The sequence below is a fragment of the Oncorhynchus tshawytscha genome, linkage group LG30, assembly GCF_018296145.1.
Source record: "Oncorhynchus tshawytscha isolate Ot180627B linkage group LG30, Otsh_v2.0, whole genome shotgun sequence".
NCBI classification, from domain to species: domain Eukaryota; kingdom Metazoa; phylum Chordata; class Actinopteri; order Salmoniformes; family Salmonidae; genus Oncorhynchus; species Oncorhynchus tshawytscha.
In genome coordinates this window covers 14808093-14835198 of record NC_056458.1, presented here as the reverse complement: position 1 = coordinate 14835198, position 27106 = coordinate 14808093, and the positions used below count along the sequence as shown (strand labels likewise).

The window sequence follows — 27106 nt, the reverse complement described above, 5'->3', positions numbered from 1 at the left end:
CAATATCACAGACCAGCTAGGCACTGTGGTTAAGCCGCATATAAAAGTCTAGAATTCATAGTGTGTTTGGGTTGTAAGATGATATAGTAGGCTAGATTGTTCTGCTACCTTCTCTGATGACTGCAACACTTCGAGGAGGTGGTCTCCTACATTGGAAGGACTGCGCTCGGTTCACAGTGACTCCTGTCTCACCATTGACTGTTGCTGCTGTATCTGGCCTCTGACCTCCATCTTGTAGCTTAGCGACCAGTTTGGCAACGTCAGAGTCTGAGTGTCTGTCCTGGCGGGTGGATGGCTTGGGCAGGAGGGCCTGCCTTTGAGTGTCCCTATGGAGCCGTAGAGGGGCGGTGATGGGTTTGGTCCTTTGGAGAGGTGTGGGGCTCGTTGGGGTGTCCCCGCCAAAATCCACCCCCTCTGGTCTGCTGCCATTCTGCTCATCTATGTGACAAACAGTTTCAAAACATAGTTAAATCGAAATACAAACAAAGTGCAACACATTTTCAGCATAGGCAGATTCCTGGACCACCTTCTTGTGGTGGGTTTATTGGTTAAGGAACATGCAGGTAATTCCCCACAGTGTCATAATGCAGAGGTTGCTGCTTTAGAACTGACTTTGAACTTGATATGATCATTACTTCTCCTGAGCTCCTACCAATCACGTGTAGCATACTACTATACATGTGGTATGTGTGATTTAACCATGTTTAACTATTACAAACAAATGAACCAAACAAACCAATATATATTATTTTAATTAGTACTTTCATTCATTCATGCATTCTGAGTACTATGAAAGCAATGTCTAATGTGGGCATTTGGGCAGATTTATTTAATAATGGATAAAAAAAACAAAGACTTTGGTGGATTAATATAGTCTGTGATCCAGAGAAAAATTATGTTTTTAGGAAAGAAGATTGCGTATAACAATTATCTATTCATCTAGGAGATTAAAAAGTAAACAGACAACTTCGGTGTACTCTTTGTCTCATCTAGAGTCATGCTGTTGGCCAGGTTTCCAGTGGTACATGCAGTATTCAAATGCTGCGATGGATTCAGACAGGTGGTAGTTACTTGTCATGCAAAGTGGAGCTGGTTATTTGATAACTCCACGCAGGAACTCAGAGAATAGCAATAAATAAAATACCACACAATGAGGGGAGGACACGTAGCAAGTGCTCCACATCTATCCATACCACAGTAAATGAAAGAACTGACTCACACAGAGACATTTAACGCAAAGTTACAAGAGGTATAAATTACATGATTTAGCCTGAAGCAAAAACTTCCATTCAGTGAGCACACAAGACCTCCATCTACCTCTCTAAGTGCAGTTAACAAATAAAATGTATGGTTAAGCTTGACTTAGGAAGAGGTCAGAGTAAGCCAACATCTAGATATGACATTTTTTTATGTTTATTGGTTCCAATTCAACAAAATTGGTTTAAACTTGATAAAATAACTCACACTTTTCCCTCAAAGGGCATGCAATTAATGTAAAGATCAAACATTTAGAAATAAAAGTACATGCTGTATTCTGGCTCCCGAGTGGCGCAGCGATCTAATGCACAGCATCTCAGTACTAGAGGCGTCACTACATACCCTGGTTCGATTCCAGGTTGTATCACAACCGGCCGTGATTGGGAGTACCATAAGGCGGCGCACAATTGGCCCAGCGTTGTCCAGGTTAGGGATTGGCCGGGGTAGGCCGTCATTGTAAATAAGAATTCGTAACTGGCTTGCCTAGTTAAATAAAGGTTATATATATATATATTTTTTAATCATTCTATGCTAGCAATTCACAAGTACTTAGGATTCACACATCAGTAATACTGTGTCCAGAATAAACATCAGCCACCTACTGTATAAATCACCTTACTCATACCAACTGAACACTGTCATAATCTAAATATAATCTGCATTCGCAGTACAAGGGATGGTAATGATAATAATGGTTATGGTGATGATGAGGATGATCATGATGATTAAACCAGAGGCAAATAATTACTCTCAGTGTTCTGGAGCTGGCCACAATTAACTGCTAGGCAGATGCGGAGCGGACGCTTGGCGATGGTGATTGGTTGCCGTTTCCTTGGGGTGATCCTTGGAGGCGGCATCGGTGGGGCTGCGGAACTCTCATCTGGTGCACTGCAGAAGATCTGTAATCACACCAGCTCATCTAAAAGGACTTACATTTAATATACATTACATTATACTTGAGAATACACATTTAATAGTATCTAGATCAGTGGTTCCTAAACTGTGAATCTTGTGCATTCTACTAATACAGCTTTCAAGAGTAAGTTGAATGACCGACTCAGGCTTTCAACATATTCTTGAAAGTTGTAATAGTAGAATACACAAGGTGCAATTTCGAAAATGGGTAGTACATCAGCAGTTTTCCTCTTGTCACGTCAGGCATTGCAGACCTTTGAAAGCCATTTATAACTTGTCAGAAATGTCCAGATCAAGTAGCACATGTCAGCTGACGTTTTCTTTATAGCTAGGTTGTTCCCCAATGATGGAAGGTGTGTGTCCCCCCCCGAGAGAAAAAAGTTTTTTGAGATTCACTGATCGAGAATGTGCCATGGCCTACTTGAATGTTTATGATGCCACAGTGCATAAAATAACCATCACATGACTCTGGACCTCTTTGCAAGGGAGGAGCGGTAAATTAATCTTTCAAATTCACCTTGGTATAGTCCTCAATGAGAATCTCAACAACAATGTTCTGGAACTTTATATCCAACATGGCTGCCACAGTCTCCTCCTTTGCCCTCATCAGGGTGGGGCCAAAGATCACACCCATGTTGGAGGGAGTCATCAGGTTGTCCCCACTGTTACCGCAGACACTGTCAATAGCAATCCAGACAAGTTCGTAAACAAAATGACTCTCTAAAGACATGTCCAATAGGAACAAACATCTCTCAAATAATGAACAACTTAATGCCAGTTAATGTCAATTTATAATTGCGCAACTATCATAAATGAATGAACAGGATAGTGATTATATTGGAGGACTGGACAGGTATTTCCCAATTTAAAAGTACATTACATTTGCACTATACATAGATACAAGTTTCTAGGTCCGATACAGTAATAATCTGAACAGATGCAAGTTAACCCCTTCACTGGGCCCACGGGCAACACAACATATCTGTAATTACACCACAATAAAAGGCCTAAATAAGAATAACCCTTGTGACTGCATCAGTTAGGAGGCAAGGCACAGAGGCTGCGGCACAACAGCGGCACATCATATCAGGTTAGCTCTTACTTGACCAGGTGTTGGATCAGTAGGCTTAGCATTTCTCGATTCTTCCCTGGGAGTTTGTACGTCAGGCAGTGGATTGCACCCAGTCGATCATCTAGATTATCCGATTCTAAGAGACGAAAAAATACTTTTTACATGCTCAATAATTTATATATTATCCTCAACTGAGACTGACCTAAACATCACTGCTTTTCGGGCATTTATCTGTTGCCGATTTTACACAATCCATTATGTATATATGGGGTATTAATTAAACATGCATAGACATTGTGCATGAGCAAATAAATCAGCAAATCCCAGCCAAAACATTTCAGGGGTCCAGCTCCACACAGCTGCATTGTGGTGTAATGTGAAACGAGGACCTCGTTCAATTGAACAATAGGTCTCCTGGGGCATGGGAGCTTGTCTCAGTTAAGAGGATTAGAGCTGGTGTACAACATACCATTACAATGATTTTACCATTTAATTATGGCATTTTCAAATACAAAATATGGAGTTTCACACACCCACTATGACACTGTGGATCCAGTCTGTGGAGAAATGGAACAGAATAGAAAGCAGGGGACTAGAATCCCCCTGCAGGAGAACTGAATAAGCTATCTGGAGGTTGGAACTTCTAATTGATTGGAAAGACCTAATAAAAGAAAATGCCTTTTTTCTTTGTTATTGCTTATGTGAGGAACACACAGATGTGTGCGTGTGTACTTTTTTTTCCCCTTTTATAGCTGTAACCCAGCCTGTAGAACTTGAGAATGAACTCACTCTGATGGAGAACAAATGCACAATGAATTAACTCCACAGAGAGCATTTGGCAAACACACGACAAGATGTGGACGTAAACAACCTGTTGCTCAGCTCCCAAAGCCAACCTTAAAAATGTAATGACTTGTACAATACAAAATGTACAGTAGTGTCAGACAAAATGTGTCCTACAAAAACATGCCCTCACATGACAAGGAAACGTATGTTTTATGTGCAATGAGACTATGCTAAAGATCTATAAATCTGACGTCTGTTATGATAACAGAATTCCATCAGTTTAGGGGACTGGTGCAGTTTCTTTTTAAATGTGTAAGCCATATGCAAATCAGATCATATTTTATCTTGAAGTGGGTTTCAGTAATTGTTTCCCCAATGTTGTTTTGAAATCAGTAAGTGTGAAAACACATCTTACTTGCTGCTAAGATGAGGTCCCTGTTGAGACCGTAGGTCATCAGAGGCTCTGCTAGACTCCTGTGGATGAACACACGCGATCAGGTAAACAAGTACAGTACAAATACTCTAACACTTACATCATACCCTAAAACACCCTTATTCAACCACTGCTACTCATGCACTTTCAGCATCAACAAGTGCTACTCATTCTGAATGAATGAGAGTTCACTGGCACATTTCTCTTTATCAACATTTTTTTTTCCTGATCTGAAATTAGATTTATCAGTGCAGTGTTAAGGCATGAGAGACCAAAGGCCTTGAGTAAGCTCCTTCAAACAGCTGCCTGGCCTCTTCCAAGTGTGGCAAGAAGACATGTGAGTAAATCATCATGATGGGTATTGGGGGAGGATAAAAACCTGGCCTTGAAGCCAAGAGGCCTTGTCACTGAGTACTTCAAACAGCAAACAATTATACTAGGCTCATGGAGCCGAGAAAAACCTCTCATCCTCAGCCAGCATAGATTATTAGAAAGTATCTCTAATCATTACACATAACTAACTTGAAACATACTATTTTCATATTAAACATATACAGTCTGGAAATGCCATAGAACTGCAAAATGTACATACCATACTGTGCATACTGTACACTTCACGCAATACAGAGCCGTATATAATTTTATTTGGCTCTGATGTAGAAGCTGAGTTCTAATGGGCTTCAGACAAAGGCTGGTGTAACACAATTCTATTGAACTTGTTGTTCCAGAGCAGCTGGCTCTTGCGTGTCACCTGCTGGATGATTTAAGAGGATGGGAACACACCTGAGATAAAACTTCATGGCACTGGTTATGGTTTTTATGTCCCATTCACTGCTGTGGAAATCCACATCCCCTGGGCATTTCTGGTCTACAGGGAGAGGAGGGAACCGATTAAAAATAAACATGCAGAAATGGTAAAAATAAATATATAAAAAATATATAAATAACTGGCAAGTTATCCACAGTAGGTTCAGCCAGTTGAAATATCTGAATGTATTGGTCTAGAGTGAATTAAACTACTTTATTAAAATAGTTTATTTTTCTCAGATTATTTATTTATATGCAACCATTTATTGTATTCCTTCATTCAAAAAGCCAAGTAAATATAACATTTCAATGTTTCCACAACATCATTATAGAGGGCTGCAAACATGGATAAAATATTATAAATTAAGCCTTTGCAATGGCACATCATAAATATCGAATCAATTAATTGTCATCTGCCTTAGGGGATAAATTAGAAATAAAACAATATTTACATAGTGCTTTTTAATATTGTTTCAAATCCTGTTGTGTGTGCCATTGAAACAGGGACATTTAACAGCTTAATAATTTTATTCTGCTTCAAAAAAGCCCTTCTGTTTCTATACATTCCTCAATTCCAACTCAGTAGAGGGCACAGATGTTGACTGGGTAATTTCCTCACCAAAAAATACATTTAAAAGCTTCTGGACTTGGATGTTGCTGCCAACAGTTCTGTAGACTCCTTCTTGTGTGAGTCCTGTAAAAGAGAGCAGGAGATGGAGAGAGTGGATGGGGTTGAGGTAAAAGGAAACTAAAAGGGGGAGTTTCCTCCAGAGAAATTCCAAGCAGTGGAAATGTACAGGCTGTTCCTCAGTGCAGGCCTGTCTGAACTGGAGTGAAAATGGGAACGTAGCAGACACCGCCTTGACAACGCTAGCCTACGTCCCAACCTCTTTCAAATGAATGATTTGCTTCACTGCTCCAGTGGACGGCTGGAGTTTATGTTATTATATGATCCCTGCATATCTTACCGGTTGTGGAAGATACAGGGAGCATATCATAGTGCTGGTGCCTCACCAAACTCAGAATTAACAGACAGAGTGTATTTTTACTAAATTAAAGTAGAGTATAGAAGAGTGAATTAGGGAGGGCTGAAGTGAGAAGGCCCATGGAATCTATAAAGAATTTAAGCTGCTTGAGAAATAAAAACAGTGGAACGTGAGGTGCCCACACTGTTAAAAGTGTTCTGATGCCACATGTGAATAGACTCCCTCTGGAATAATACCTTTGTTGCCTACCTGCAAGCATGATTATTAATAAGCTATGCATAGTACTGGTGCATTATTAATAGTTCCATTGATGTAAACAAAGTAAAACAGCTCATTTAGTACGGACTGAAGTACTCTACTGTAAGGAAGTTTATTATGTTGAGCTACATGCCAAAGTTATGCTCTCCTGGCTGGACGTCACATTGGAGCCAGTGTGTTTTTATTTAGTACTGGCCTTTGGTGAGAAGGTTCATTCAGGACAGCAGTGAGGCTTCAGCAGATCTCGTTCCAAACACAACTCATCTCTGCCCTCTAAAGGGCAATGAGGCAAACTGACTAGACTATGACAAAACTGGCATGAAATCTGATCCGCGACATACAAAGCGAAAACACATGGTGGGTACTGGAACTTTCTGGTAACTTTACCTTTAGTTTCAACAAAGTTGATGCATTTTCTCACAAACTTGAATCCAACTTCATTCAATTCCACTGTGGAAGGCAAGTAACATTTTATAGATTTGACAAGCAGTGGCACTACATACACATGTGTGTGTAAGGATGTTCAATGAGACGAATACATTTTAATTCACTGTATTATACTGCAGAAAAATACAAACAATTAACACTGGTAATGGTACATACTTTCAGCTTGCTTGTGAATTGGGGAATGATAAATCTGGAATGAAAAGAACATGTAAGACCAAAAGAAACAGAAATATATGTGAAGCTTTCTGTGGCCATCATAAATGATCTGTATGATGCTGAATCTATGCTATTATTATAAAGAGATGCTGCTTTTATAATCATATTATTGTTTATCAAAACCAAAGTAAACAGCAAGATGAGGACTATAAACATAATGCCTTCACAGTACAGAATAACTTTTGGACCAGGGGGGGTTGTATGGACCCTCCAGTAGGAGGCAGCAAAGAAACTCACAGGCTCTTTTCCATACATGGCCTCCATCCACAACTTCCTGTTGGCCTCCGAAACTGCCTGGAGTGTGACAGGTGTGTTTCTATGGATATAGGAACAAGTGTCACAGTTAGGGCATACATTGCATTTATTCGTCAACAGTTTTGTTACATGAGACCCTTAGTCCAAATTAAAATGAACTTAAATCTACATATAACTGCCAAAAAGAGGAAACACTTGAGTATGAGGGATATAAAGTATATTGAAAGCAGGTGGTTTCCACCACCATCAACAAAAAAACAACACGATGGAATTTCTCATGTAAGAACGGTGTCGCATCCCTCCAATAGAGTTCCAGACACTTGTAGAATCTATAACAAGGGGCATTGAAGCTGTTTTGGCAGCTCGTGGTTGCCTAACACCTTATTAAGACTCTTTGTTGGTGTTTCATTTTGGTAGTTACCTGTATTCGTCTGCCCTGATTGATCAACATTTTATGAACTGGTGTCTGACATCCCTCTGTCTGATATGAAATGTCAGTGTATGGCTTGTGTCCCTCTGCTGTGCATATTGTACAGAATGTTTTGCTTGTATACATATGAGTTCATGGTGTTCCTTTCCCCTAAAATCACTGAGTTTGCCATCTGCTTCCAGCAGGATATAGAGGAGCCTGCTGCCAACTGATTGTTTGGGCTAGAATCCACTCTGTACCCACACACTCAGTGTCCTTGTAAACCACCTGTTCACATCACTGCTCAAACTTGTTTATCCCAAAAGGCATGTATCATCTTATACAAAGTCTACCTCATCTCGAAGTCTGAAAGTGGAGCATTTGTACTAACCTCTCGCAAGTTTCAATATCAAAGCAGAAGCGCTTGTCTATGGACTCTGTCTTTCTGCGGAAGCAAGATTTAAGCTTCAGCTCTGTGGGGCCCTGGAAGAAACCATGAGTGTGTAGGTAAAAGGTGGGGGAGAGAGGACTAGAGAGAATCTCTACATTAAAGCTTTGGAGAAAGTTAATAAAATAGTAAAAACACAAGTAATATATGAGCGCATGTGCCTTTAAATCATTCCAAATATCAGAGATGTGACAGATAGTTGTTCAAGTGTCTTATACAGATTATACAACCCATTTTATGACCTACCTGTTTGGTTGCAGGTTTTGGTTCAGCAGGGACCATGACAAACAGCTTGCTGTCTTTGTGATACTTACAGTAGTACTTCACCCATGACACACCCAAGGCCCCTGAGAGAGCAGGGTGTTAGTTTATCATGTCAGGTCAGGGCTTATTGAATACAACATGTTGAGAGGAATGTAGCAGGTTTACAAACTGTAGCATGCATACTTACACTTCTCCTGAGAGTACAAGTAGCCCTCAATGACTGGTTGGCTGTGCATTTTACCAATCTGGGTTGGATGTTTCATTCTCTTCATCAGCTCCTCCATCTCCTCACGAGTGCTCTCAAAGTGGTTCCGCGTCTGCAGACCACATCACAACACACTCAGACTCACGGTCATGTTCCATGGTTATTGGGAAGCCCTATGACAGCTGCCTGGAGTCCTAACTAGACCCATCACCATTACTATATCTCTCGGCTCCGGGTTTAGGCATCATCATTATTGAGTCTCATTTAACTAATGTTGTCATTACCATCGGTAGATACTCACATTCTGCAAGCTGAGCTGCAGCTCTTGCTTATAGGGCATGAAGTCCTGAGTCATCTCCACCGTCAGGTTGTTGAGTGTCAGGATACTGTGAAGAAATGCCAGCACCTGTTCATTGAAAACAACACAACATACAACTGATTATTAGTATATTGATAATTATTCAAAAATGGTCCTGTCACTATATTCTTATAATAGGCACATTAATTTTATAATACTTTTACAAAAAAAATTATACCCCTTTTTCTCCCCAATTTCGTGGTATCCAATTGTTAGTAGCTACTATCTTGTCTCATCGCTAAAACTCCCGTACGGGCTCAGGAGAGACGAAGGTTGAAAGTTATGCGTCCTCCGATACACAACCCAACCAAGCCGCACTGCTTCTAAACACAGTGCGCATCCAACCCGGAAGCCAGCCGTGCACCTGGCAACCTTGGTTAGTGTGCACTGCGCCCGGCCCACCACAGGAGTCGCTGGTGCGCAATGAGACCCTCCCTAACCCGGACGACGCAAGGCCAATTGTGCGCCGCCCTACGGACTTCCCGGTCGCGGCCGGTTACGACAGAGCCTGGGCACGAACCCAGAGTCTCTGGTGGCACAGCTGTCGCTGCAGTACAGCGCCCTTAACCACTGCGCCACCCGGGAGGCCCTGAATTTTATAATACTTAATGAAGTGTAAGAGTTCACCTCCGTACAACAGTAGCCTTGCGTACCAGACTTCTAGACTCTCATTGCTGTTCAAAGGCTGTTCTTAACACTCACTCATACCGTACTCTAACACTGACCTATTGCTAATCTAGAATTGGGTTCAAATGAGAAATCAAAATCGATGAGATTGTGAGTAATTCTTTCCTAGTGTGCCATGTTAGACTTGCCTGGCTCGATGTGCAATGGTGTTCAGAGTTAATTATGGTTGTTCAGGATGTGTGCCACTGATCCACTGTGGCCGTAGCATATAACAGGTTTCACAGGCAGCATCTGTAGCTGTGTGTGTGTGTGTGTGTGTGTGTGTGTGTGTGGATTTCCATGCAGCAACACAGGGAGGTGTAAACAGGAAGTGTGGACGACAGAGAGGAAGAAAACACTCACAGGCTCCACCACATCAAACTTCTTCCTGTCCTGCACCTGCTGGATCTGGTACACATATTCCACTGACGACTCATAGAAGTTCCGCCTCTCTTTGTCCAGCAGCTCATCAGCCTTTGGAGGGATGAAATGGTGATTACAAAAGCAGCTTGTTTCCGAATAGTCTTAATATTTGTTGTTATTGGCTAAATTTTAAGCCGGTGAGCTTGAGCCAGTTGAGTTATCCAATTAGGGAGCATTAGAATAAAATATTCACATTTTACAAACAAAACTTTTAATCCCTTCAGAGTTCCATTAAACTCTTTACAGGAAGTCTCTGTTGAGGGATTTCCACCAACCTCCTGCAGCTGAGTTTCCTTCTTCTTAGCAGACAAATTCAGATGTTTATCTAACTGAGAGTAATATTTTTCACTCTCTTTCTCAAACTTCTTCCTTCTTTCCTAAAAGACAGACAGAAGTTTATTCAATAAATTACACAATAATTCAACAAAACATTAGAGATGTTTTTCAGTGTGAGACTTCATCATGTGTCAACAAGAGTAATAGCAAGATCATAATGTCATAATCGTAACAGTTTGTACATGCACATGTTGCTCCACACAGCCATAATTGGCCTTGATCAGTTGAGATCATTATTTCCCAAACCTCTCCCAGGGGACTACAAAACAGTCCACAGTGTTGTTCTCGCCCTGCACTGAACCCTCACACACCTGATTCAACTAATCAAGGGGCTCTATTTTTGTCTGGCACTAAGGTGGTGCAAGTGTCAAAACACAAGTTAGCTGGCAATTACAGCATGTAAAAACTGTCACTCTGGCATTTTCCAACCCTTGCGCCAGTATCAGCCACGCTTGCACTGAGGTGAAAGGAGTGGCAATATTTGAGGTGTGTCCTTAAAAACTAGCGCAAAAGTGACAATTTCATTCAGTATAAATAGGGAGATTTGACTCACCAAAAGTAGGTCTTAGCGTTAAAGCGTTTGGTTATTTAATATCCATGACGCATAGTGCCCAAATGCTCATGGAACAACAGAAATGTGCTCTTTGTGCCCGTGTACATATGAATGAAGGCAGTTTTTTTCCTTCTGCCCAATGCATTCACCATTACCCAATACTATCAATAAAAGGTTTGGCTCGTGAGACCACTTTGAAATAAATCTTAATCACCAAAGCTTTATTAAAAAATAACGTTTGGGAGCAGCAAAACAGTAAGCGAGCATCCCCTTTTTATCTACAACAGGACAGAATAATTTGAGTAATTTTGGAGGAGCACGTCTTTGGTAACTAGACAAGAGGCACTCTTTGGAAATGGGGATGGATACAAGCAAAATGGAGTATGCAGGTAGGCCTACTGTATGTGAATAACGCAAAAACATGCCAGTAAAAGCCTCACAAGATGACCATTTAGACACCTTTTATGATAGGCCACTTTGCTAATGCATAGGCCAGAAAGACAGCAGACACATTGCTGTTTAACCAGCTTTCGTTATAGTAGGGTAAGGGTAGCCTCCTGAGGGCTTGGTTTTTAATCTAATGAAAATAACTTAGATGTTTCTAAATACAGCACGTGTGTCACCGTCATCGTCTCGGCTCTCATTCCATGATAGGCATATGTACATGTAGCCTACGTGAGGCGCGTTCACACTGCACCTTAGCCCAGGGCTAAGGGAGATTTTAGCTTGGTGCTGAGCGAGTGTTCACACTTGCACATTCTAAAGTAGGCAAGCACCAACCTTAGCCCAGGGATAGCTGGCCCTGCTCCTGAGCAAGGTTAGCGCTGACTTTTCAGGGCTAGCCCAAGAAACATGGTTCCAAAATAGCCCGTGTGAAATGGGCTCAAGAACAACGCATGTAATTCTCTGGGTAACAATTAAGTACTTTATTGTAATAGAGTTCCATTAAAATGGGCAAAACTAGCTTTTTAGCAATTTTTTAAAACTTTTCTCAAGAAAGCATTTAGCTAGGACTGTCTCTGGGACCTATCTGAATGGGGAAGGGAAAAATGAAAACTAGCTGTTATTGGCAGAGAGGTTTGGAACTCTTTGCTGCTATTGGTCTATTGGCCAATTTTCAGGATGGTCATATCACCATGGACAGCCAAAATGCCACACCCATGCAAGACTGCTGGTTAGAAGGTCCTGTGTAGATTGTGTTTCCAAACAGTAACTATTCGGCAATAACACTGATCAAATTGATCAAAGGGAAAAAAATAATTTTGACTGCATTGGGCCTTTAATAAACGGATGAGGACACAAATATTCCGTGCCCCTAGATGAATTGGAGTTGATGACAATGCAAAGGCAGTCAATAACATACACAACTTGAGACAACCGCATGCAATATTAATCCTTGGAACAAGTTGATTAGCCAGTGAATGGTCAAGCCCTCGTCCAACAACTCCCACCTACAACTTATATATTAATCAAAACCCAGCCTTTTCACGGTACTATCACCTATTGTGCCCATTAGTCCTGCTGGGAAATTAGCACAAATATTTCTGACACACCCCCGGACCTATAGCGCTACCGTCAGCGCTAAGATTTACCATTGTGTTAGTTTGTTAAAATATAAGGTTTGGGCGTTGAGTATTGGTTGATTAGATGAATCAGGTCTGTTAGTGCAGGGCTATAACAAAAATGTGGGCTGTCTGGACATCCTCAAAGACAGAGGTGGGAAACCCTGGTGTAGATAGTACTGCCAACACGCTTGGAAGGCCTAGCATTTGTTTGAGCTAGCTTCTCAGCTGAGGTCATTACAGATGATTTACAGATGCCAAAGCACTACAGTCCATAACCTATGTTGGACTAGACCATAGCTTCCTTGGCAAAGGGAAGAGAGTCACACAAATATTTAGTTGGATAAAGAGAATCTACCACTTCTTGAAATCAATGTCCATGTATTTAGTACAAATGCTGAGACTAATGTGTGTTAGATAGATCTGGACACACTACATAATTTCAACGTGGATAATTTGGTCGAGACGTTGATCAATGGGATTACAAATTATATTCACCCTCTCAAAAAGACAGTTGAATTTCCTATGTGTTATCCAAAAGCACAACCAAATTCCCATGGAAAACAATGTCTGATATTTGGATTCGTTGTCACCCAAATATATAAAAGCCCAGCAAATTTCAAATGGGAACAAAATATCAGACATTTTGTTTTGTTAGACAACAGATTAATGTGACATCACTGTGATTAATCTAATAGCAGAACCAAATGACTGGGATTGCAGTTGAGATTACATTAAAAGTACATGGTGCAAGTGATCAATGCCATTTGAGATTCAGCGCAGATTATTATAGCAATGGTGAAGATCTCCACAGACCTGTGAGGACTTAAGAATGTGATCTTGAACATAGTTTATATGATTACATAAGACCTTTATAGTTTTAGTAAGCTCAACATGTGGCCACAGATGTGTTAACTGCTTTTAAGGGAGAATATTACATTCCTTTGTAAAATAGCCTAAATTAAGGAAACTATTTACTGCATTACAAAGGTAATATAAAATTGTGTTTGGTTGACAATGCAATCAAATATCAACATTTAAAGGAGGAGATATATCTACTGCTTGTATATTTCCATCTGAGCCACAGGCTTAATCACATTATTTTACATTTGGTTTTGTGTGTTATGTGAATCCAATATCATTTGTTAACTTGTCAACAAGTTAATAGGCTATTTATTGGATTTCAAAAGTGATAGTGTGTTTGGTTGTCAACACAACCAAGTATAAACATTTGAAGGTGATGTATCTTATGCTTGTGTAGTTCCATCTGTGCCACTGACTTTAAATGCACTATCAATAAAGTGTGATGAGTTAGTCCTATACTTTCACTTACAGTGAGCTCCAAAAGTATTGGGATAGTGACAGATTTGAGTTTTGGCTCTGTACTCCAGCACATTTGATTTGAAATGATACAATGACTACGAGATTAAAGTGCAGGCTGTCAGCTTTAATTTGAGGGTATTTTCATCCATATCGGGTGAACTGTTTAGAAATTACAGCACTTTTAGTACATAGTCCCCCATTTTAAGGGACCAACAGTATTGGGACAAATTAACAAGCTTAGTATTTGGTCCCATATTCCTAGGACACAATGATTAATTACATCAAGGAATGTGGGACCAAACACTAAACTTTCGACTACTTTAATACACATAAGTGAATTTGTCCCATTACTTAATAATTCAATATCACATTCAATTTGAAATCAACCAGAGCTTGAAACCTCAAACAATTGTTGTTGATGCCTTTGTAAAATACTACATAGGTCTAAATATCATTCTTGCTGAAGTATGGCCACATTTCATTTGCTCAGTTCTTATTTATTTTATTTAACTAGGCAAGTCAGATAAGAACAAATTCTTATTTACAACCTGGACGATGCTGGGCCAAATTGTGCGCCGCCCTATAGGACTCCCAATCACAGCCGGTTGTGATACAGCCAGGAATCGAAACAGGGTCTGCAGTGATACCTCTAACACCGAGATGCAGTGCCTTAGACCACTATACCACTTGGGAGCCCAAACCAACCTGGACTCAGGGGTAGATGTAACATAGTATATTTAAATCTAGCTAACATGCTAAGTAGTTGCAAAGTTGCCAATGAGTTAAAATGCTAAAGTTGTCAGCGATGACATTCGAACACGCATTACCCATAACTGTATTTCCCCATGTTGATTCCATATCACAATACGTTGAAAAATGACTTTGATTCAATCAGTTTGTGCCCAGTTGGAAGCTCCTTCCTCCAGAACTTGTCTTTCTACATTTATGTAGTTGAACACTAGTGGTGTTACTCCAGCACATCTACTCACCTTTGGCTATTTATTCACTTAATCTAAAGGCTCAATTCAATCAACCTGCATTGCAGTAGGACCAAGTATATATAGAACTAGTAAATTTGAATAGTCTTTGCAATGGTAAAAAAGTTTAAAGTGGATCAACTGGGTCAGTTTATGGTTGGACTGGATAGGTACACTAAAAACAAATAAATTGTGTTTGACTGAATGTCTTGCTGAATAAGTAGGTTGGTGTCATGAGCTTCGTGCTGAATTTTCACAACAAGCAAATCTGGAGGAGATGGAGAAAGGGGAAGGGGGCCCGTGTCACCTCAGCAGCACATGAGAGTGTGATTTATATGCACTGCCAAAACTCAGATCCTGTTTATCTCCCATCTAGTTAAAGTGAAAAAGTGCTACATGAGCACATGACTGTTCAATGAAAAGTAGGTATACTCAACAATCCAATCCAACAACCAATAATTTTAAAATGTAAATACTGAAGTATCCACCACACTAAATATTATAAATAAATTAATATAAAGCTAAATATGAATTCACCTTTGTCACTCCTATTTGCTCCTTGCGAAACTTCTCCAGTGGCTTGATAAGCAGATCACAAGCATTCTGAACCTGAACGAGGAAAATACATGAAACATTGAGTGTTCTGTTGGCCATTTGGCAAAATCATGCCATGCATTACATTACAAACATGCAAGATTAGTTATGATAAGAAATGGGATGAAAAAGGGAACCAAGCAATTAGAAGCCTAGAAATGAACAGGGAATTATCTTGCACTCCAGCAGGTGTTGCTCTTCTTCCCCTCAAAAAGAGCATCAGCTGTAATTATAGAGTAGCTGTGTTTTAGAAAAAAATCCTTAAAGCATCCAGAAAGCCCAGTATAACAGGATCTGCTGCTTTTCACTGCACACTGATAATGTAGTGTCATGACACCACTATTTATATTGCACAGGCCCAAAAGGAGGACAAGACCAGAGACAGAGTTCACCCCAGGAAGCCAGTTCCAGTTGGAGTTTCTCTTATTTCCACCTCTGGCTGTATGAGGGTCAAAAAGGTGCTGCTGATAACCTACCAGCATCATCCTGTCATCCTCCACTTCCTGTAGGAGACCAGCAAACTCCTGGAAAGACTCCGCTGTAGACAAAGAGAAAGATAGATATTAGGTTACATATCATAACTAGGACACACATGTACATAACTACATATTCTTTAACCTTGGACACTGTTTTGACAAAAAGGTCATGTGTTATCAAGACATTCTAGCTGTGAGCTGGTGTCACAATACATTTACAGTCTTGTAATGTCACATTACATTATGGTGTGGCCTGTGTTATGTAACTGTATAGTGAATATATTTGGCAGAGGTCTTGTTTCGTTATTATATAGTGTAATTAATGGGGTACACATTTTCCCTAGAAGATGACAGGTTCATACGCACTGAACAAGGGAGGAAGTGAAATCAATAAAGGCTTTGTGCCATCACCAACAACAAAAAAATAACTTCCTAATTCATGAAGTCAAATACACTGAAACTTTGAGAAACATTAAGAAATCTATTGCCAACCAGTCAATGCTGGGGAGAAAAGTAATAAGGCTGACTAGACTAGAGCCATATAGAGATATGCAGAATATGGCTTTCAGGCTGACCAATACAGTAAGTGTATGTATGACAAAGCACTATATGAACTTACCAATGTTCATCTCATCATCTGTCAGAGAATCACCAATGAAGTCAAACTGGAACACACCGAGTGTCTGGGAGAACTTCTGCACTGCCACTGAATAACCTTCATAAAACACACATTACACATCGACACAATCAACATCAGAACAGTAGCACTTTACATTTAGATTTAAAAGGATAAAGTGTGTAATTAGGACATTATCAATTAAATTGCGATATTTATTTTGGTGATTGCCAAACATGGGGCTTATATGTGATTGAACTGTTATCATTACAGTTCAGCCATAAATAAATAAGCACAGTATTTGGAGAGCAACTAAACACAAAAGGTATGTTTGAGGAAGTCATGCTGCCTGGAATAAGAAGAATAAGGAGGCCCACCCACTTCCCCTTAGACAACTCTTGGTTTGGGCTAACTCAGGACTATTGTCAAAGTTAGAGACAGGTACTGGTTGGTTCCCATGACTAGCCCAGACAGGCAGCATGAGAACACATCAAATAGTTTCTGGTTGCTGAATTTCACCATCAGAAATACAAATAATATACTTAAGCAATAAGGTCCGAGGGGGTGTGGTATATGGCCAATATACCACTGCTAAGGATTGTTGTGCACGACGCAACGCGGAGTGCTAGGACACAGTCCGTAGCCTTGTATATTGGCCATATATCACAAACCCCTGAGGTGCCTTACTGCTATTATAAACTGGTTACCAACGTAACTAGAGCAGTAAAAATAAATGTTGTCATACCCATGGTATACGGTCTGATATACCACGGCTTTCAGCCAATCAGGATTAAAGGCTCGAACCACCCAGTTTATAAATCATCTATTTTCAGCATTCTAATGAGTGAAGACAGTCATTACATTAGCATAGGTGTGTCAAATTCCTTTTACCTCAGGGGTGTGCCAATGAAGAGGCAGGAAATATCAGACAGACTAGTCCAACAATAACATAGCCCATCCTTTCAGTTAAAGGCAATTCTGTAATTAGGGTTTTCAATTTTTGATAGAAAGTCAACCTCCTCACTTCAGTGAATAAAAAAATAAATTATATACTATACTAGAGGACTTGTGTTTGCACCCAGATGCGTGTTAGGGTTATGATTTATATCATCAGGGGGGGGACTCTTATTTCAGCTCCTTATACCTCAACAACAAAAACTCTCTTCAAGTGACCAGTTATCACCAAGACAGAATAAGTGGCATATCCTATACTCAGCAGCACTGCATCTCTCCTTACAATGACAGTTTCTGTTTTCGAGATAAAAAGCTTGACTTTTGTAAATTGGGCTACAGAATGGAATCTCGGTGGGTCAAACAATGCAAATACTGTTCCAGTAAATTTGGTCTTATACCAACAAAGGCAGCGGTACTCATGGAGAACATCCAAGAGCTGACGTTTGGGATTAGCACAGTGGTACTTTGGTGACACACTGAGGCTAGCCTTCAGTATACCATTGGCCCAGTCTAGCAACCCATCTTCCAGTCACCCCTCAACTCTCTCTCACACACACACACACGACTGGAAAACATCTCATATCATCCACATCCCGAAAAAGCCATACCCCAAGGAACACAATGACTACCAACCAGTGGCCCTGACCTTTCATTTGGGTGATTAGCAAGCTGGACAGTCAAGACACTGTATGAATGTAGGTCCATTATAATTTCTACAGCTTCAATTTGGTTTTAAAGTATATTTAGTTTGTGTGTGTCCCCCACCTGCATCACTGCGTGGTAGAACAGTGTCATTGTACAGGCAAAAGCCAGTGACAAGTCTGCTGAAAACTGCCTGAAAAAATGATCAGCAACCCAACCAAAAAAACTTTTCTGGACAGCTACCACACAAATATGCTGAAGATGGTAAACAAAATAGCAGAGGACCTCTCCCATATGCTAAACTCAGAGTGTGTGCTCCTGCCGTCCAGGAAGCGCTACAAACTTCCCTGATGCAAATGAACTAGGTACAAATACTAATTTGTGCTACACCCACTGACCCTTATGAACAAATAAGGACATTAGGGGCTGACTCACTCATTCAGGAATGTGCAATAATGAAAAGTGATAAGCAAAATGTAACTGTGTAAAATAATCATGCAATCATTGACATTGAAAGTATAGGGTTGTGCAATAACATTATGCGCAATGCTCAGGGACCTTGGACAGTAAGGGGGGGGGGGATGGGTAAGAATCCTTAAGCTGCACTTTTTCTGATCTGCAAAGGCAGCATTTTCTCCTTATATGTAGAGTAAAATATCACATGGCAGTGGTTTTGGTGGAGGAGAAAACAGGAAGGAAAAGAGACAGGACCATGGCATGGATAAGGCACAGCACGACAACAATGAAAAAACTTTGTTTATGCTACAGGTTCATATGTTGCTTATGCAGTTGCGTCTAACAAGGAATCACTGAGGAATGCCAATGTTCACTTATGCTTTTTTAGCATGTGGTTTGGGTTTGGTTATTGACTGTGCAAACATCAGGTCATATTTTTTGTATGACTGCAACAAACATTTAAGCCTACCTAAAATGCTCTGTGGATTTTGACTGACTTTATGAAGCACAGTAAAATGTCACATGCACAAGTCAGCATGGAATGAGTCATACCTACCAGAGTTCCCCAGAGTTAAGTTACACTATAGCTGTAGGTTGTCTGTCTATTAGGTCATGTTTTTTACATGTTATGTTAGTTACATAATTGATAGTCTGCCACAGCTCCAACAGATTATAAACAGTCTGGTTCGAGCCACGAATGCTGATTGGCTGACACCCGTGGTATATGGTCTGATATACCACGGCTATGACAAAAACATGTATTTTTACTGCTCAAATTACGTTGGTAACCAGTTTATAAAAGCATTAAGGCACCTGAAGGGTTTGTGATATATGGCCAATATACAAGGCTAAGGGCTGGATCCATGCAGGCATTCCGCGTTGCGTCGTATGTAAGCACAGCCCTTAGCCTGGTATATTGTCCATACTACACCCCCTCGTGCATATTGCTTCATTATATCATATCAAAGCAGGCTTTGTTTTTTGGAAACAATTGCTCAACTAATTTGTATGTTGGCTGTGTCTAAACAATGCAGGTTCCTCCTCTTCGACATACTACATAGAAAAACATTAAACCCCACAAACAGTCTATATAGAAAGTAGTAAAAAGGGTGAAGAAAGAGAGAAGCTTACCCTTGATTGCATTGATTACACTGTTACCGTCTTTGATTACATCTTTGAGAAATTTGCTTGTTCTTTCCAATTCTAATTCATAGCATTTTAGTCTTTCTCTAAAATCCGGACTATCCTCATAGCAGTCGCTGAACTCAAGAGGAGGATGCCCCATTGCTTATTTTTGGAATGATGTACAGTAGCCTAGATGTTGAGGTTAGAAATCTGAATTAATGCATCGAATCAGTGCAGAACATTGTCGATAACATTTCCAGATTGAAATTTGAGTAGCCCACTCCTCCAGATATGAATGTTGTCGAATCCTTGGACCCGTGGCACACAGTGACTCTTCTTTGGTTCCTTGACGCATTAATTCATTAGGTAAACAATGTTAGCTGATTCTTGTTACAATGTATTTTCGTGTCTATCTGGTTCGGTGTTGCCAAGGACCTCCTCCTTTCACACCCATAGTATAATTCTTAAAGGAACAACTACACCAAATATTTTCCATATTGTAATATTTTACTTGTAGTTCTTGTCTCTTACTTCATGTCAATTTGACAATATACTTTGATCCCCTAACCCCACTTAGCGCAGCGCCCATTGAAAATTGCAACGCAAATCCCTCCATATTGGCATCAAACATCCCATTATTTGCATCAGTCACTGTTTATACTAGTATTACATTCTAACTGGAATATATTCCTTTTGAAAATGTGCTAATCTTAGACATTCTGGAGGCCATGCAAACATAAAAGTGTGTCTACTATGTCTAGTTTCTGTACGTTTAAAAAAATCTAAAGCATGTTATCAAGCCACGTGACATCATGGTCAAAGCATGACGTCTCTTATCCGTCTGGACAGAGAAAATGGCGGAAGTGGATGAGTTAAGTAAACCTATGGTAAGAATAAAGTACATCATGTAAATACCGGTATTCTTGTACAACGGTGTATGAATTCTTTAATATCTTGTTTTTCATATTATACACGGACGTTTTATTAAGCGTTTCTGATGCCAATATTAAAAAGAGATAGCTAGTAAGGGAATGTCAACATGGGTGTTCAAGTTAGCTTAACTACAATAGCTAACAGTTAGCTAACGTTAGGTAAACGCGTCAACACAGAGAGAGCGAGAGAGACAAGCACTCCAATGAAAGTCACTGTCCATGCAAAAGTACTAAATGTCTTCCAAAACCTGAGGGAGAACTATAGCAACTGTAACGTTAGCTGTCTAATGTTAGCTAACTGTATAACTAACGTTACTAACGTTAGCTAAAATACAGTAAATATATTTGCGCTAGCTAACAAAATGTAATAAGACTCTAGTGAATTAGCATGTCGAAAGTGCATTGGCTAAATGCCAAAAATCGGTTGTTGTCATTATTGAGAAACAAGTATTTATGTGTAACGTTATCTGTGTTTAGGGTGTCAGGTAGCCTAGTGATTAGAGCGTTCTGCCAGTAACCTAAAGGTTTCTGGATCGAATCCCCGAGCTGACAAGGTAAAAATCTGTCGTTCTGCCCCTGAGCAAGGCCCCGGGCGCCGAAGACGTGGATGTCTTTTAAGGCAGCCCCCGCACCTTAAATTCGGAAGACACATTTAATTTGAATGCATTCAGTTGTACAACCCCTTTTTCCTTTTCCTTGTATTATCTCCAGTTTGCAGGTCTGTCAGATGTATCCATATCAAGAGACATCCCTGTTGAGGGGGAGATCAATGTGCCGGTTGGAACCCCCAGTCATGATGACGAATACTCCACACTGGATGAACCTGTCAAAGACACCATAGTAATATTTCCCTCTTCATACCATACTGTGTACACTTCCATCTTACATAACCCCTTTTTAATTTGGCTTACATTATATGTTAAAGGCCCAGTGCAGTCAAACATTAGATTTTCATATGTTTTATATATATTTCCACACAATGAGCATTGGAATAATATTGGGACAATTATAATAATACCCTTTTAGTGTAAAAGCTGTTTAAAAAGACTGCCTGAAATTTCTGCCTGTTTAGGTGGGATGGCGTTTGTCTGCCTGGTGATACCACCAGGTGGTAAATTACTGTTGTTAACAGACCAATAAGAAAGACAATTGTAAACCTCTGTCAATAACTACTCGTTTTCAGTTTTCCCCTCCCCATTCAGACCCCTCCCAGACAGTCCTAGCAAAATTCTTGCTTGAGAAATTGTTCTTTGCCAAGAAGCTATTGTTTTATTTTGACCATTCCAATTGAAATCCATCACTATGATCATGTTTCCATCCACAGATTTTAATGCGAGTAAAGTCATACCATATCATTTTTAAAAATCACTACAGATGTGATGGAAACAGGTAGATTCGGTACATTTTAAAAAAAATGCCAACAGATAATTTGTTTGTTTGACATGGTGGGATCTTTTTGTGTCTGTAAAATTAATTATGTGAGAAGTGGAGGTGGTGGAAATGCCTTTATGCGCAAATCATATCGAGGTAAACTTGATATGGTGTGTGGTCCTCCCACTATGACTTGGAAACCATGCAGTTTATTAGGCTACAGATTAAATAAGTTATGATACATTTCACAGGGTGGTGAAAGTGCACAGTGATCTTGATGCTCCTTTCCAATAAATATCGAGGGTCTTATTCTGGTGACATGATTGATGCTTGACTACCGTTTGACAAATAAAAATATTCCTTATCCATAATGATCTCATCATGTAGACTAGCCTACCCGCACTGTATCTGTGAGCTGTTGGCAAGAGTGCACATGCCAAGACCAAAGTAGACACATTTGCTATTTAACACAATAGTTTTCGTAACAACTATCAGTAGAGTTTTGTCACTTTAGATTTTTCTTCGGTACATGATAACTTAAGAGTACATTTTGTGTGCACTATGTCATCACGCACAGACTTTTATCCGCAACGAGTCAGTTTGGTGGGAAAATGCACATCTTTTCTTTATACAGATTTTTGAATATTTACATGACAATCTGTTGCCAATTGAATAGAAACCTAGTTAGTAATGTACTTAATTGTCACCCAGAAATGATTTGATATTGGGATAGAAACGGCTGCATTGGACCTTTTTAAAACCTCTTCTAAAATCCCTCTCATGTCTCATTTACAGTTACGAGATCTGAAAGCAGTGGGGAAAAAGTTTGTTCATGTGATGTATCCTAAGAAGAGTTCAACGCTACTGAGAGACTGTGAGTACTATATACTTTGAAAGATTAATTTATCTTTTATACTATTCCAACACAATAAATTGGTATTACATCATGTGACCTAGCTGTATTTTACTTAGTGATATCTATCCAACACATACAAGAATAACAGAATGTATATAACAAACATGATTTAAACTGACATTTGTAATAGTACCTAGGAAAATGTGACAAACTAAATGTGCCAGGTGTTTGGTCATCACTACCTAACACAGCCACAAAGTCATAATTATGGCTAAACCAAGCCTATTTCAATCATTTCTCTTTATAAAATCTGATTTTAAACCTAACCTTAACTCTATTGCTAACCTTATGACTAACTTTAAATTAAGACCAAAAAGCACATTTTTGTTTTCAATAAATGTTTACAATATAGACCATTTTGACTTTGTGGCAGTGGTAACTAGTGAAAACCCAGGTGTTCTAGTAATATTATTTTAACTTCCTCCTGTACTACCTAGACAAATGTGACAATGGTAATTGTGTTTGATGTTCTAGGAAGATTGTGTTAACTTCCTCCTCTTTTCCAGGGGACTTGTGGGGCCCATTATTGCTCTGTGTGACACTGGCTCTGTGAGTATTCGTGTTTCAGTGTAGTAGCAGAATATGACTGACACTCTTTTAAAGGGGCAATCTGCAGTTTCTACATCCCATTTTTGGACTTATAAATGAATCATATGTACCCATTGATTCTTGAAGAATATAACTTGGAAATGCCTCATGAGCTTGGTTCCACTGTCATACCCCATCAGAACCCAAAATGTAAACTTGTTTTACTCCAATGTTTGTAAACAAAGTAAATGTAAGCAAACACTATATAGCCTAAAAATATGGTTAAGATGATCATTTTGATGTAATAGATGGTCTTTGTATCCATAGCCCTGTATATGAATTTGAGAGTGGTTGCTTTTTACTAAAATGGGGGTAGGTAAAATTATTTGTTATTGTTTCAAGTGATGATTGCCATTTATGAATGAAGGACGACTGGAGAAGGATGCGCTATGGATTTATATTGTTTCCTTCCTGTTTTCAGGATGCTGCAGGGGGGTTCAGTTGACAGTAAGGAAGATGGAGGGCCCCAGTTTGCGGAGGTGTTTGTGATCATCTGGTTTGGATCTGTCATCATCACACTGAACTCAAAGCTGCTGGGAGGCACCATGTACGTATCTTTCTAGCCAGCTTCCAATCATTATAGTCAAATTAATCAAATAAAAATATAAAATGCTTTTGAACATGCAAGTACTGTAATATGATTAGTTCCTTAAGAGGTGAATTGTATTTATTAATTGAAAACTTAGAAATATGTGCATTTAAAATTCCTGTTTAAAATTCCTGTCTTTCTTTCCTCTAGATCATTTTTCCAGAGCCTGTGTGTGCTAGGCTACTGCATCATGCCTCTGACTGTGGCAATGGTTGTCTGTAGGCTGGTGCTGCTGGGTGGGTCTGGGATGGTCAGCTTCATCGTTCGACTAATTGTGGTCACAGCATCATTCAGTTGGTCCACGTTTGGTAAGGAAAGTCGTTTTCATAAGGAGACAACTATATTACACGTCTTATTTGGTTGACTACGTTTATTGGTGCCAACACACCTCTACAAACTCATTGACTGTTTGCAGTCATACTGACTTACAGTAGGTGGAGCTGTTGCATAAAGATTAAACTTGTTCAAGTGTTCCTCATAACATTAGTACTACATTTTAATAGATTATACAGTCTAATCTTTATTATAACCTGGGTTGTTCGAGCCCTGAATGCTGATTGGCTGAAAGCCGTGGTATATCAGACCGTATACCACGAGTTTGACAACATGTATTTTTACTGCTCTACGTTGTTAACCAGTTTATAATAGCAATAAGGCTCCTTGAGGCTTTATGATATATGACCAATATGCCACGGCTTATTGCTTAAGTCACTGATAACATGTAACTGAATATATGTATATTATTTTCCCCCAGCCTCTACAGCTTTCTTAGCAGATAGCCAGCCTTCTAATCGCAAAGCTTTGGTGGTATATCCCGTCTTCCTCTTTTACTTCGTTATTGGATGGATGATTCTCACGTTCTCACCGTCTGCGTAACAGTGGACTTGTCTCTAAACTGAACTTAACACAATCCGTTTGGAATAGAAGGATACAAATCAACACCATGTAATTTGTGGAAGATGAGGACCATGATGTGTTGGGGGTACTCTTAGTGTAAAACGTTGTGCATTTTCCTTTGGTGCCACAAGGAAAGTAGTAAGATTTGACCAAAGTGCACAGTGCTTTGCCTCTCTCTCTTTTTGTTTCCATTATTGCTAAGCTCAGCTAAGAAATACAGTGGAGTACAGTGCATACAAAAGAGTCAAAGTGAGGCTTTTCTGATATCCTTACAGGGACTATCTGCTTGATTAAACAGGCTCTCTGTGTCTCACATGAAGAGATTACTTCTAGTACACTAGCAGTAGTAAAGGGGACCATAAGATCTATGTGACATGGTCCATTTACCTATATCACTGACTAATATGTGATGCCAGTGTGTATGTTTACTGTACACTGCCTTATGCCCCATTTTCAACATTTCTTAGGTTTTTGTTTTATTTAGATTATTTACAAGTAGTATTCTCATTTAAAAATTCAGATTTGATTATCCAAGGATAGTAAGTGGCAGTGTTGCTCAATTTTCATATGAGCAACATTTAAAATGATGTACAGTAGGTGGCTGAAGTTAACATTTACTGGGGAAGGTTATGTTATTATATATTTATAAATGCCCTGTTCTCTTTCAGTAATTTAATATAATTATATTTAAACAGAAATGTGAAAATAAACTGTAATTCTCCAAAATCTGAATAATTTGTATTTGGTTCTATAATTGTTTTTATTTTTATATTTGGTTCTGTAATATGGTGCAAAATAATTTTTTCTGTTCAGATGCCAGTCAAGATCTCCGTGTAGCATGAATCACAAGGTACACCTTAAGTACAGCCATCAAATGTATTGTACATGGGGGTAATCGCTCTGCCATTTACCACTTACAATTTACCATTGGTCCTTGTGGTTAGCTGTTACATAAAATACCTATACAGGTGTGCTAAGATCGGGCATGCGTCAGGAAAGCCTGGGCAGAGGAACAGGCTAATTTAAAGCCGAGTTTAGACTCATAACTACTCAATATTACTTGTAGATCAGTCAGTCACCATTTACCCATGATGCATCACGGTTTTTATGCTCTCTAACACGGCCACTGATCACATCTGGTGTGCATTGTGATTTTTTAAACATCTATGAGCAGGCAAAGGTTAATAAGCAAAAGTAAGTTTATGTTGAAAAAGGGTGAATTTACCCCTTAAAACTGACAGAGGCATCACGCAGAGGGATTCCTGGCTTGAATACATTGGGCTTTAGTGGTACGTTTTAGTGGTAAGCCGGAAGTAGTTTACAAATAAAGCCGGAAGAGGCACATATGCATCTGCTGTCGGACGACTTCTGCTCTTTCTAGGAAACGCGTCAGTGGCAGACCATGGCATTTGCCTTTGTTATTGCCGACGAGGTGGATGGTATTGAAATTCCACATCTACACAAAGCTGAACATGATCAGCATAGTCTAAGGAATGAATATCCTGATAAAGAAATTAGACAACGGTCCAAGCTCTAACATTCACAATACTTGTTTTGTATCTGTGATGGTTTTCTCAAAATATAACCAGGAATTGAGTGCATAGGCTACTAGAATGAGAACATATGTGTTATTGCATTATATGGGATATGCTCTTATTTTTTGTCATTACTTTATGCCCTTGAACCTTCCTCATTATTTGTGATTGTGCAACATGGAATTGTAACAGATGTGATTAAATATGGTCCACAAAGATTCTTACTGTATGGTAATTATTGCATGTCAGCATCACTACAGCCTGTAGTGTATTTATTTAATTCTCAACCTTTATAGAACACAGTTGTATTTAATCACAAGAAGGACAAAACACACTGTACAGAAAAGGATTAGACTATACATGTACATCACTTCACATAAGTTACTGGGTAAACAATATGAAAAGCAGTCAAATGCACTAATTGACCCCACGACTGGTCTGGGGTAGTTTCTCATTAAG

General features: G+C 39.5%; 2 protein-coding genes across 2 annotated transcripts in view; one reads left to right on the top strand and one right to left on the bottom strand.

Annotated features, from left to right (window-relative positions):
• LOC112250248 (oligophrenin-1-like) overlaps window positions 1-20253 on the bottom strand; it is a 34694-nt gene extending 14441 nt beyond the window's left edge. Inside the window, exons 1-20 of the mRNA XM_024420227.2 lie at window positions 19826-20253; window positions 16646-16741; window positions 16027-16088; window positions 15494-15565; window positions 10481-10582; window positions 10146-10256; window positions 9060-9164; window positions 8741-8870; window positions 8536-8636; window positions 8233-8324; window positions 7415-7493; window positions 7118-7151; window positions 6902-6964; window positions 5890-5964; window positions 5247-5331; window positions 4446-4504; window positions 3275-3380; window positions 2690-2849; window positions 2006-2156; window positions 109-438 (exon numbers count right to left, since the gene is read on the bottom strand). Coding sequence (XP_024275995.1) covers window positions 109-438; window positions 2006-2156; window positions 2690-2849; window positions 3275-3380; window positions 4446-4504; window positions 5247-5331; window positions 5890-5964; window positions 6902-6964; window positions 7118-7151; window positions 7415-7493; window positions 8233-8324; window positions 8536-8636; window positions 8741-8870; window positions 9060-9164; window positions 10146-10256; window positions 10481-10582; window positions 15494-15565; window positions 16027-16088; window positions 16646-16741; window positions 19826-19979 — 2167 coding nt within the window. The 5' untranslated portion in view covers window positions 19980-20253. The remainder of the gene's footprint in view (window positions 1-108; window positions 439-2005; window positions 2157-2689; window positions 2850-3274; window positions 3381-4445; window positions 4505-5246; window positions 5332-5889; window positions 5965-6901; window positions 6965-7117; window positions 7152-7414; window positions 7494-8232; window positions 8325-8535; window positions 8637-8740; window positions 8871-9059; window positions 9165-10145; window positions 10257-10480; window positions 10583-15493; window positions 15566-16026; window positions 16089-16645; window positions 16742-19825) is intronic.
• A 351-nt stretch (window positions 20254-20604) lies between these two features.
• Window positions 20605-26865, top strand: LOC112250249 (protein YIPF6). The gene is made up of 7 exons (XM_024420229.2): window positions 20605-20706; window positions 21463-21591; window positions 22918-22996; window positions 23545-23587; window positions 24048-24173; window positions 24366-24523; window positions 24970-26865. Exons 1-7 carry the CDS (start codon window positions 20674-20676, stop codon window positions 25089-25091), a joined length of 690 nt encoding a protein of 229 aa, XP_024275997.1. The 5' UTR covers window positions 20605-20673; the 3' UTR covers window positions 25092-26865.
• Window positions 26866-27106: the final 241 nt, after the last annotated feature.